This window comes from Oryzias latipes, chromosome 22, assembly GCF_002234675.1.
Source record: "Oryzias latipes chromosome 22, ASM223467v1".
NCBI lineage: Eukaryota > Metazoa > Chordata > Actinopteri > Beloniformes > Adrianichthyidae > Oryzias > Oryzias latipes.
This window is the reverse complement of record NC_019880.2, coordinates 9,069,157-9,081,739: the sequence shown is the minus strand read 5'-3', so window position 1 is coordinate 9,081,739 and position 12,583 is coordinate 9,069,157. Positions and strand designations below refer to the sequence as shown.

Sequence of the window (12,583 nt, the reverse complement as noted above, 5' to 3'; positions counted from 1 at the left end):
CTCTACCATGACAAAGGTGGATAAAGGTGGAAAGATTTCATGTAATCCATGGACACCAGTGAAGATCACAAATCATTGAAGAAAAAAGGTTCAGTGCACTGTCTAGTGGGTCTAGATGACCCAACTCCCAATGCTAAAGTGCCTAGGATAGCACAACGGTTAATCTCTTGACGCCTGCATTTATTCCTAGCTATGGAAAATGTAATTTAGCATTGTGTAGATGCTAAATAAAGTAATTTTGGACATATGCATCAGGTGTCGAGGGGTTAAAAGTTCACCATATTTTTCTTAATAGGAATGCTGAATTAGTGTTCATAAGTCACATTTGGAGTGAAAATGTCTGTTTTATGAACAATAATGAAGATTTTCAAACAGAATTTCAGGTTTTACTATCTTAAAATGAGGCTAAATACAACTCTGGCTGTTGATGTCAACAAAATCATGTGACTGAAAAAATGGCAAATACCAGACTTTTGATGAACTAAATTAAAAATATATATTTCTAAATGCGATTCCATACATGTGTTCATGTTTATGTATTCTCTGATGGAGCTGTTTAAAGGTTAAGCATGTCTGCCTTTTTGGGGAGTTAGTTTATTTTTAAAAGAATTGGAAAAAATGGGACACTGCTTTTGGAGATATCGCTGGAAAACACTCATCCCATCAGTTAAAATGTTATCAGTTTTCCAAATCCCCATGAGAACCTCTCCCCTATGATGGCTGTCAACTCTTACATAACAGTTCAGTTATTATTTTTTCCCTTGGCTGCTCCAATTACTCATTTTTTTTCCTGCTTGGAGTGTACATAAATGTGAGCCAGCATGTGTCAGTGTTGGTGTGGGCCTCCTTAAACTGTAAAAGGAAAAGAATGTAGGTGAGCCACGTGAGAGAATGCTTTTGTCCCTTTTCCATTGAGCTGTTTTCTTCTTTGCTCATGTTGTAATTGTCATGTCTCAACCTGCCGCTCACACCACAGATTCTTCAATCCGTTTAAAATGTCTGTGACTCTTAAAGTATGTTTATTCAACCCAACTTCCAGAATTAAAACCTGGTGTGTACAGTTTTTAAATGAGCTTAAATCTAAACACATTTTTCCTGCTTTGAAATATCTAATAATTTCAAGTTAAATCATTTATTAGTTAAATCTTAGAATTTACCATAAATGTATATTTACAGACAGACTGAACAAAACAGGTTTTTATTTTTTTATTTTCTTTTAAATACTGGGTTGCATAAAATCTCAAACAAAAACATGATAAATCTTCTACTTATCAGGTATTTTGAGGATTTTTCCCCCTCAAACATAATCGATAAATCAGTTAAACAGTTGGTTAAGGAGTTAAGCTATAGGAAATATGTACATAGAATTGAATGGACTTCCTCTTATATTTCACACGTCACTTTCTTTGTTTGACTGTAAACTACAGTTTTGCATGTGTCATAGGTATTTTTTTGAACTTCTGTGAAAATACATTGCAGCAGGTGGTGCTCCCATGGGACTTCACCACCTCTGGCTGATAAAATAAAACTCCTAAAGCTCAGGAGACGGCAGGCGTGGTTGGAGGGTGTTGTTACTTCAACTACAACACTTTAAATCTCAGCAGGTGCGTTTTAAAAGTCATTTCCTTTTTGACTTTGCGCTTCCTTATGGCTCAGTGTAGATCTTTCAAGTTACGACAAGCCATGGGGGCCAAAAAATTACACTTTTTTTTTGTTACACAACTGTAAGATATAATAAAACTAACTCTCAAAAGCTAAATATGAAACTGGAGTGAGGGGTTCAGAAAAAGAAAATCAAACACCTTAAACAATTATTTTTTCAAACTAGGAGTTTTTTTTATAGCTGTGTTCACCTAAATCTTAACCACTTAAAATATTAGACATTTTTTTCTATTAATTGCAACTCAAAATGTAGATAAAAGGGAATTTAAATGTCAAATTTTTGTACTCATGACAGACCCTTTTTTTTTTTTAAAAAAAGAACAGAACTTTTACTTCCTGTTGCCAGTGAGTTTTCCTTTCTCGGGTGACATCTTGAAGTTGAGTGATTGCCTCTGGACTTAAAATCTTCTTTCTTGAAACATTTCACCACTCATCCAAGTGGCTTCATTCGTCTAATTAACAGTATGTCATTAGAGATGATGCTGCATTTCTTTTGTAGCTTTCAACAAAGGGTTTTAAAGAAAACATCTTCAGTCCCAAAAATGTCATTTTTTTGTTTTTGTTTAATTCTTTGATGTATCGGGCTTTGCATGGTTTAAAAATATTTAACTAGAGATGGGAAAGTTTACCATTAAAAACTTTATTATTCTACATGCAAGTCCAAATTAACTCCAATTTAAAACTGTCCAACTTCAAACTACATTTTTAATAACCAAATTTTACATTAAAATTAGACTCAAGTGGCTTTTTCTGCTTTAGAACAGCTTGTTTGATGTTCCTAACCAACCAGAGTGACATCTCTCACTCATTTCTTCATATGTTTAGCATCTGATAAATAACCAAACAGGGACAAACAATCACTCTTAATCACGTCTTTTATTTGTAAGGCACCAGAGAAGCTTCCTTACTGCTAAAAGGTTGATTCATTCTCATAAAAGGTACAGTTGCTTACAGCTTTTTAATTTTTTTTGTCCTAGGTATTTTAAAATGCATGTTCAGAATCACATTTTACAGTTGCATTTGAAAGAAAAAGAAAAAAGAAAAAAAAATTTACAAACCTAGATATGCTATGTTTTACAGCCCAACTGGTGAATGAGAAAGAAAGCAGGAAGAGGGGAAAAAGATTCATGGTTTCCAACATTGTTCCTGTTACTGTAGGCTGATAATGTACACACATACAAAACAACAAAGTCGTTTGTGTTACAGAAACATTAAAAAGCAGCTTTGAAACATACAAAAATGCTTTAAAAAATATGTATATTGATATATTCATATGTATACAAATTGGCCCATCACAGCAAAAACAAACGCACAAACCATTCACGTGTCTGTTTTGCCAAGGAGGTTCTCTCCGCAGACGGATGTCAGAATATGGAGTGCAAAATGTTTTTCGTGCCTTTTTTTTTTCTTTTTTTAAAGTCAAATCTCAATAGAAGGAAGTGGTTTGCTCTTTTAAGCAAGAGTAGAGGCAGGAAAAAAATAAAATCACAAAGCAAGTGCTCTTCAAATGACGAAGTTTATGGTCTTCTTTAGGAAAGAGGAAAGCAGAGGTGTTTTTATTTTTTTTTAAAGCTCGCTAATGAGGAATGAAAATGAAAAGACAGAAAGAACTTAATGCTAAAGTAAAACTGAGTTTTGGGTTCAAATGGCTTTTTCAAACCTCACTGAACTTATTTTACTTTCAAACAATCAATTTTTCTTTTTTAAGGGGGGGGGGGGTAAATGTTTGTTGTTTTCGGTTTAATAAAGTCAAGACTTCTTTCAATTCATAAATTAATTCTATGATTTATTTTTTACGTTTTCATTAAAAAAACTCAATTTGATGGTTGTAAAAGAGATTGTTTATACTACAGGTGTTTTAAACTAAGTTTAAACAAAAGGAAAATGTCATTATTAAAAACAATGTTTTTTTTTAAATGGTTCCACTAAAAAAATGAACTATTATTTAAGGACAAAAAACATGATTTATTGATTTTGTGAATCATTATTTCAAGTAAATATTGATTTAAAATCAATCACCCTTTCAAACTCATAGTTTTAACAACTTTAAGATAATTTTTAATATTTATATGAACACATGCTTTTTTGGCAGAATGGGAAGATTTCACGACTCCACGCGATGCCCCTCCAGTCAGAACAGTTTAACCGGAAGTCCCCCGCTGTGCTAAATAAGGCTGCTGCCCTCTGCTGGTTGAAAAGCGACATTTCTCCCAAACAAAAAGCTGCGCGCATCTTTTTAACATAAAGGGATGCTTTAAAAACAAAAACAAAAAATTAAAGCTACCAGAAATCAGATTAAACTCATTTATTTGACTTCCCCAAAATTTGCTGAAAAGTGGAGGCTTTTGACAGATACATAGATGCTCCTTATATCTAAAAAGAAAAAAAAAGAAAAGAAAAGGAAGAGCTTTACAACATATGTTACTGCTGTCTGCTTTTTCAAATTAGACCCATTCAAGTTTTACCCATTTCTGTTTACAACAAAAAGTCATTTTCTTTAAGCACGGCCACACTCGCTGCAGAAAAGGCAGGTCATTCATTTTGCATTGCCACCAGTGGAGAGTTTGCCATAAAAGCTTAGAGGACAGCAAGCTAAGCAGATCTGAAGTTAGGCTACAAACTTTCCAGAGGAGAAGCCTGGAAGTTACAACATCCTGCAGGTTTTTTTAGGACAACAGCGACTTCAAAAAATAAAAACACAAGTACCTTTTTTACATTCACGATCACTTATACATACACCTGAAGGTCCGACGAAATTGTGTTTTTTCTTCACGGAAACTGAAAATCCGCTTTAATCCGAGCGTTGCCAAAGGTTGAACTTAGCTGTAACACACAGCAGCAATAGAAAAGCCCAGAGGCTTTCTGCCCTTTACAAGATGTTCTTCAAACTAACCTAAATGCTTATGTTAAACTGAAATCTTTTCTTAGGGGAGAAAAAAGAATTTGCACTGTACTAACATGTCAATAAAAATACCCATAAAATAAACCCGGGATGCACTTAAAGAGAAGAATGAACAAGGGAATAGAGAAAATGATCATCAAAATTCTGACTAAAGTCAGTAAAATGAATGTATAAATCGCAGATTTATGTACACGGAGCTGAGGTTATGGTTTCTTTGAGAGTCAAATGTGAAAGCTGTGTTAAGCCTAACAGCACAGGCTTACAGTTGAAAGAAAGTGTACATGTCTTAAAGGAATCTATTACAGCTAATTAATAACAACATTAACCCTCACTTTCAGTCAGTTAGGAATTCTCCTTATCTGAACATCCAAAAGTTTTCACTCCACCTTTTCTGCCATCATCTCAGGTACATGGATCATCACTTACAGTCTAACCTTTTTTTTTTTTTTGCTTTTATTTAGTACTTGCGTTACCTCAAACCGTCTCACAGTGTCGGCACTAGTCGGACTTGTCTCCGTCCTCTCCTCTGGACGCTCTCTCGGCGGGCTCTCTGGCGCCGTCCTCCTTTACGGCGGTCGGCTGGCCGTGCGAGTAGTTGGCCAGGATGGAGGAGAGGGACAGCAGGCCGGAGCTGGAGGAGACGGCAGGCAGGGAGGGAGGGGTGAGACCCAGGGGCAGCGGGGTCACGGGCAGCGCCAGGCCCTGGAGCTGGGACAGGTGTTGAACCTGCAGCTGTTGCTGGAAAACAGAAAAGACGGGCTTCATGAGTTTCAGGAAAACGGCCAATACCAGAACAAAAACTAACCAGGAAAGAGTTCAAAAAGAAAATGTTGTTCAGGTTTTACAGAGTCATGCAGCTGTGGTTTCAATTCCAATGATGTACTCACACACAACAGGACTATCCTTGACTTAAGTTCTTCCTTTCGTCTTGTTTACATTTTATGACAGTTTCGTGACCTTATTTATTTATTTAAAATCCTCCATCGTTTCATGTGATTTTTGAAAAAAATAATCTGGGCAAATCTTAAATCTGCACTTCTTTTTTTTTTTGAGGGGGGGGGGGGGGTGTCTGGATTATTATCTGCAAATAACTGACTATCTTAGCGAACCGAAATAACTGTTTACCTTGTTAAACTCCATCCATGAGCTAAAAATCAGACATCATTCTGTGCTCTGCAGAAACTGTCCTAGAGAGCGACACAGGTTTGGTTTTTTTACACGGCCTAAAACGGCCTAATCATAATGAAAAGACGACTGGGAACTTTAAAAGATGGTGGTTATTATTCGCCTTGCAGACTGAAGAAGGATGAAGAATAAACGTGGGTGCTGTATTCAGTGAGTTTTTCAAGTGATCATTATACCGTCTGTCCAACCATAATTCAGTCCCCTAATGTGTCCAAGATGACATTTTCATGTTCTTTCCGCCTCTTTGCCCCCACATCTGCGCGGTGGATCATTGGAGAGCGGCATTTAAACCCCATGTTTGACAGGAGCCAATAAGAGACGAGCTACTACTAAGAGACACAGTATAATCAATTTAGGCAAGAATAATGCAATTTGACATGGTGTCGTTCTGATTTTAACATTGAATCTCATCATTTAGGAATATTTTTTAAGATGATTAAAGAAAATTAGGTCAAAGCTGACTGCACATTTTAACCTCTATAATAGTAACAGTTTCCTTCAAACTGAAGTATCTTTTCCTCAATCTGAAACAACAAAACAATTACAAATACTTTTCCTTCTCTCTCATAACTGTTATGATAACGGAAAGGAGGAATTCCCACCCGGATGATGGAGTTCATCTCAGGAGGAGTGACCTGCTTGGCTCTCTCTATGGCGCCCATGACTTGCTGCTGATGCTGAAACAAACAGTCATGTGGATTTAACGCAAGAAAACAAAGTGGGAAAACTCACAACTGTTTCAAGGGTGTTTTTTTTTTTTTTAACAAACAGAAGGAGTAACTCTCACCTCCTGTGACAGGTAAGGCAGCACCTGAGCACAGATCCCATTCAGCCTCTTCACTATTTCAGCCTGCAAAGACAAACAAACCATCAGAGCAACAAACCCACGAAAAGTTTGGATTAGAAGATAAAATATGACTGAGTTACCTGCTTGTGCATTTCAATGTTCAGCCCGTAAGACATTTCATAATACTGCAAGAGAAAAAGAGGCAATAAGATATACAGTGAAGGCATTTAGTCTTTGTTTCAATGGACAGAAAAGAAAAATCTGAATTTGGCCGTTTGTTTGCAGATTTATAAAAGCGACGGGGAAAAATCTAAAATGCTCTCAAAGTTTGGATGTAAAAGTCAGGAAGAACCAGAAATCTCATGCAAACTCAAGCTGACAGCTGAGGAGAAAAGACAGAGTTCTCTGTGATCCGACACCAGGCTTACCATGATATAATGACGCTGCATCTCAGACTTCTCAGAGGCCAGTTTGTCGCACTCCAATTTCAAACTGAAAGCACAGATTAAGAGAATATCAGCAGTAGTTTGTGAAAAATACAAGCATCTTTTCTGATAAATTGAATTCAGTTGGAGAATGTACAATGAAAATGCCGTTTGTGTTCTTGTTGCAATTTTCCTCATGATGGAGGACATGTATAAAAGAAAAATTAAGCTCAAAATTGCATTTCTGAGCATTTCTTTACTCAAATTGTTGTGAATCAGGAGCAAATGAAAAAATGCAGTTGGAAAATGAGCCTATTGGTAATGTAGACGATACAATGACTTGGCCAAAAGCTCCCTCTTCCATTCCGTTCTGATGCATCCCCTTGTAGACAAACAGATCCATGATCGTCTTTGTTTTCCTGGTCTGAGCGGGCTTCTGGATAGCTGTGATATTGTTAGCCATTCTTGTCACACCGCTAATGTTTGGTCGTGGTTTTGAGGGGCTGTAAGCTAGCGGGAGAGAGTGTTAACAGATGGATGAAGGTAGGTAGGGGCGGGCTTACTCGGCGCCAACCGTCCCACAACTCAAAGCTAGTTTTCTAATGAACTACTGCCACTACGCAGAAACTATGTCCTTGAAAACGACGCAAGTCTTTTGCATTTTGGGTAAAAACGACATAGTAGGACTTAGTGTGAAGTTGTTTGGATGTGTACCTGTGATACTGTGCTTGAAGGAACTGGAACTCATCCTTGATGCGATCGCATGAGTCAGAAGTGGTGAACTTCAGGGGCTGACTGGACTGAGAGGACGCCTAAGAACAGAAAACAAACCCAGTTTGGAAGCAGCGTGGGGATCTACAAGCTTTGTATGGAAACACCAGTTAAAAAAAAAAAACAGCCACTCAAGACACGACTTCTTTAAAGACGGCTGACCACATGTGCACGTGTCTGCGCACGCTTGACTCAAACTGTTTGGTGGTTTGGCACCTGCAGCATAAACTCTGAGATTAAACCTGTAAGAGGATAGTCAACATTAAGTTTGGATCCACCTTGGATCGGACACACGGCCGAACGGACGGATCCTTTTACGACCATCCTAATATGAAATTATAGCCAGAATGTGACAATTGAATAAAACCGACTATTTGGTGTATTACAGCACAAAATGACGTGATGAATAAGTGGTGTTTAGATAAATATCCTTTAGAGGAGCAGATGGCAGCAGGCTGCATTAAAATCTGGATATGTTCAGAGTAGAGGCAGAGTAGAAGCAGCCAGCTGTAATCCAGACTTTATCCAGTTCCCTAAACCTTATTACTGTAAATATGTGGCACGAGGGCAGAAGGTCTCCAGATGGATTATGGGTTTAAAGAGCGAAGAAGTTGTTTGGTTACATCGCAGTCAAAACTTTGAGTCTATAAAGTATCACAAATCTACATGAATATGATACTTTTTTTTTCAATAAATAGTACATTTATTGAATACTGATAATATATTGCCACTTGTCAATGATAGATGATAAAAGATTTATTTTTATTTCCCAAAGAAAAGGATTTTTTCATGCTGCCACCAGCACTCCCAACCAAACATTTCAAACTCAGTTATCTGGGATTTTTCCCTCATGGGAGTCATTCCTCACCAGAAAGATAAAAAAAACGAGTTTCAGTGATGACTAATTCCCAACCCATCATGTTCTTTACTTCAGGCCTGTGCAAATATTTTTCTTGCACCACTTAAAACACCAAGTTCCAAAGGTTATGAAAACAAGTAGATCTTGATAAAGACTATCGTGCAACTTGATCTGCTCATTTTTATCTCGTTTTAAATCAAGCTCGCCCCACCCAAAAGGCCAGCGCGTGGTTAAGCCGCAGCAAGTTCCGTTTAGTTCGTGTTTTTGGTCTGTTTTACAGCTAAACTTATTAAAAACTAAAACAAAATTGTAATCAAATCGGTAGGCAACTAGGCCTTGACAAAAAAAATGTATGTGGAATTTTGTATACTACATTTGCAGTGAGGTGATGAAAAATAGCTGAGGAAATCCACTACAAATAAAAAGGGTTGCAGTAATTTTTCCTCCCTTTTCTTCTAACAAAACTTTCATTAGTAGATTAAAGTAGCTTTCAATGAATGCACTTGGGCTATAAGGCCTTCCAACATGAGTGCTAAAAAACAACCACAACTTGACCGACTATTTATTATTAATAACCTAGAAAATAAAACATTCATTATATTTAATTTGATTTTATTGTATCTAGTTTTAAATCTGTGTTTCTACGCCTTTTTTCGTATAACATTCTGTAAATTTTCATTCCAGATCATTCTATGGTTACAGCTTCAATGGCTAAAAAGAGTTTCACTTAACTTTTGAAAGAAAAAATGTACAAAATAAATTATGTCTGTATGCATATTAGTCAAAAACTTAAGTTGATCAATTGTAACAAATCACATGTAATATATATTTTTTTAATTAATTATAATTACTTTTTTTTATTATTCTTAAACCCATTTTGGTTGATAGTTTTTATTTTATAAAAAGTTTATTTTAGCTGACGGTTGGTATTTTCGTTTTCACATTTTATTCCAACTAATCAAAAGTAGAAATCCTGTTAGTAAAGTGGGCTTCCTACATTCAAATCTATTAGAAAATACGGCTTTGTTTAAAAAAATCTTTAGATGAAATTTGATCTTTTGATGTAATAAATCTATTTTGGGTTTCCTGAGTTTAGATTGATTGGATTCATCTTTTTTTTTTACGCAGTCTTAATATCGATCACATGAGGTCGATTGTCGTTAGAGAGCTAAAAATGTAGCACTCATCGGTCATAACTGCCCCTGCCCTTGAGGGCTAAAGGGCAGGGTTTGGCTAAAAGGTGGGGCCAAAGCAAATGGTGAATTAGGATTTAGTCTGCGCTACGCTAGGTCAGTGAGAAAAACAAGGCTAACCGCATCCTGTATATTAGCTTAGATGAAGCTAGCTATGGAGTCTCGGTTTGGAGCGGTTATAGTTATTGAGGCGCTAAAAGCTAGTCTGTTTTGCTTAAACCGCATTTAAACTCGAAAAGAAAGAAAAAACACAAGTAATAACATGTAGAGACGTCTGGCATTGTGAGTTAAGGTGGCTTGAGTTGACAGCTAGCTACCTGCAGCCAGCGGCGCCACTGTTTACATCAGCTGTCGGCTGCTAGCTGCTCAGCGTTAGCTCAGCTTCCAGCCGGGAGAAAGTTCCTAAGCAAACTTACCGAGTGCCTTGATTGAGGAAACATCATGTCAGCAGAGTGTTTGGTTTCGCTGCGCTTTTACGATCTAATCGAGATGACCAAGCTAGCTAGCTAGCTAAGCTAACAAGTCCCCAGATATTATAAAATTATGCGAGACGCTGCTGACACTTTGTACTCTGTCATCCTTTAAAACAACGTTAGCTAACGTTGAAGCGGCGGGAAGGAGAGATTGTCTTCTTGGTTTCACAGAAATGCAACTTTTTTTAAAAGGCGAAGAGTGGAAAGAAAAGAAAACGCTGTTCAAAAGAATGTCTGATCTTTCGGCATAACGTTAACGCTGCGACTCCCCCGGGAAACCCTGGATGTTGACACATGAGCCTTAGACTCTCCTTTGCTTTCAAGGGAAGAGCAGCATCACCCGGAACACAAACTGCGCGGCGGAGCGGCGGGCGCCCCCTGTGGCACAGCCGATCAACTGCCTCCACTGCCATTTAAATGAAACAACTTCCAAAATAAAAGCATACAAACACATCCCAATGCAAAGGGGAAATTTAGTTTACTAATAAAGTTTTATAAATAGGTATAATGTGGTATGTATTTTATTTTATTTTGTCCAATCAAAAACAGAGCTTTTTCCCCAGAGTATTTTTCAGTAGATCTTAGAAAATAAACAAAAAAGGATAATAAACTAAAAAGTATTGTTCAAATAATTTGGCATTTCTTTTTTATTGCCACACAGTGAAAACACAACAATAATACAAAAGCAAGCCTGTGATCAAGGTTGTAAAAAAGATAAATAACAAAAATGATATTACAATTACTTCATCAAAAGTAATAAACATGGGACTGAATGCATTAAAAAAACAGTTAAAAACACAAGAACTAATAAAAGTTTAATAAATAAATCCAACTCTGGTTCCAGTGATTTTTCCCTGACAGCAGGTTCAGCGACATAAGGGTACTTTAAAAACTGGGTTTTGTTCATGTTTATACAAAACAAGAAAAAAAAAGAAGATAAATACTGACACTGCAGTTTTATTTTCTTCCATTTACTTTGGAGACTCGCTTCTACATCCTGAGCCAGCAGAATTATAAATCTGGGCTGGTTGATGAAAGCTTCTTCTGATTTATTTTTTGTGAAAGATCCAAATTCATTTTGTCCCAGAAGTTACCCCTCCTTCTCTAATTCTGCTCTTACAAGGGAAATTTTCCTGCAGACAAATGTCAAAGCAACCATGAAAACATTTCATCACCTTTAGATTCTAACTGTTAGGACATATTTTAGGAAAAAATATACTTACCGTGGTGGATGCTAAAATGCTCCATAGCAGCATAAGACATTTTTTATTTCATCATATAAATGTTGGATTAAGTAGATTATATTTGTATGATCTGCAAACTGAACTGTATCAATAAAAGCACATTGTATTAAATATTCTGGCTACACTGTTGGTAAGCAGGAATATGGAATCTGAGTTTCTTACAGGATGGATTTCCATGAGGTAAATTTTGGGATATAGAAAGCACCAGCAGAGCAAAAGGCACTGGGATGGTTTGGACATGTTGAAAGAATGGAAAGGGAGCGATTGGTGAAGAAGGTATACAAATCTGATGTGAGTGGGGTGAGAATGAGAGGAAGACGGCAAATGGGATGGACAGAGGGTGTAAAAACAGCGCTAAATGCAAGAGGGATGACTGTGGTGCAGGGGAGAGAGGCTGCTCAGGACAGGGATGGATGGAGAGAGTTTGTGTATGAATGAATGGATGGGTGTGGTAGAGGTCTGGTCTTGGGATGAAGCGGCAAGGGGAAACCAGCCTTGGCTGAGGCCCTGCTGTGGAGGTGCCCACACTGGGCTGTGCAGCTGACCCTGGTGCAGTGTGGTGTGGCTTGAACCACTCACACACACACACACACACTGAAGGAGAAGGGTTTGGGGAAGAGAATGAGGGAGGTAAGAATGTATGCCCTGTCTAGGCTACCCCACTTTGGTGGGACACAGCCTGGGTAGATAGATAGAAAGCACCAGACTTTCAAATCAAATATTTAAAAAAAATGCATCTCTCAACTTGCATAGTGATAAAGCATGATAAAAAACCATCAACTTTTAGCAGATTAAGAATGCTTCCAACTTGAAAATGCCACAAAAAGGTTACATTTTCCTACAGTATGGTTATGAAACAATTTAATTTGAAAAATATGTTTACTAAAAATACTTTATCCATGGTTGTGAGAGCACCAAAACAAAAAAATCTATTCCTAAATAACACAGGTTTCCCTACATATTAGTGTTTTTTTAGGGCTTTAACAAAAACCTTTTAAAATAGAACAAAAACGGAGACTTTTGTATTTTTTATTCCTCTTTATGAGGTTAAAGGGTTTAAGACAATAAAAAGCTGATTAACC

General features: G+C 37.1%; 1 protein-coding gene across 1 annotated transcript; it reads right to left on the bottom strand.

Moving 5' to 3' along the window:
• Positions 1–2,519: 2,519 nt before the first annotated feature.
• Positions 2,520–10,639, bottom strand: LOC101161767 (amino-terminal enhancer of split). The gene is made up of 7 exons (XM_004082226.4): positions 10,201–10,639; positions 7,676–7,773; positions 6,965–7,028; positions 6,677–6,721; positions 6,537–6,599; positions 6,352–6,426; positions 2,520–5,302 (listed from the first exon to the last, which is right to left on the bottom strand). The coding sequence occupies exons 1-7, from the start codon at positions 10,225–10,227 to the stop codon at positions 5,063–5,065; spliced, it is 612 nt and encodes a 203-aa protein (XP_004082274.1). The 5' UTR covers positions 10,228–10,639; the 3' UTR covers positions 2,520–5,062.
• Between the last annotated feature and the right edge of the window lie 1,944 nt (positions 10,640–12,583).

Bases quoted from the DNA above. Each gene is read 5' to 3' on its own strand.
- LOC101161767 (XM_004082226.4), bottom strand. From the start codon at position 10,227: ATGATGTTTCCTCAATCAAGGCACTCG. The intron at 6,600-6,676 runs GTAACTCAGTCA...TTGTCTTTGCAG, and splicing joins ACATTGAAATGCACAAGCAG to GCTGAAATAGTGAAGAGGCT. The intron at 6,427-6,536 runs GTGAGAGTTACT...TGTTTGTTTCAG, and splicing joins TGCCTTACCTGTCACAGGAG to CATCAGCAGCAAGTCATGGG.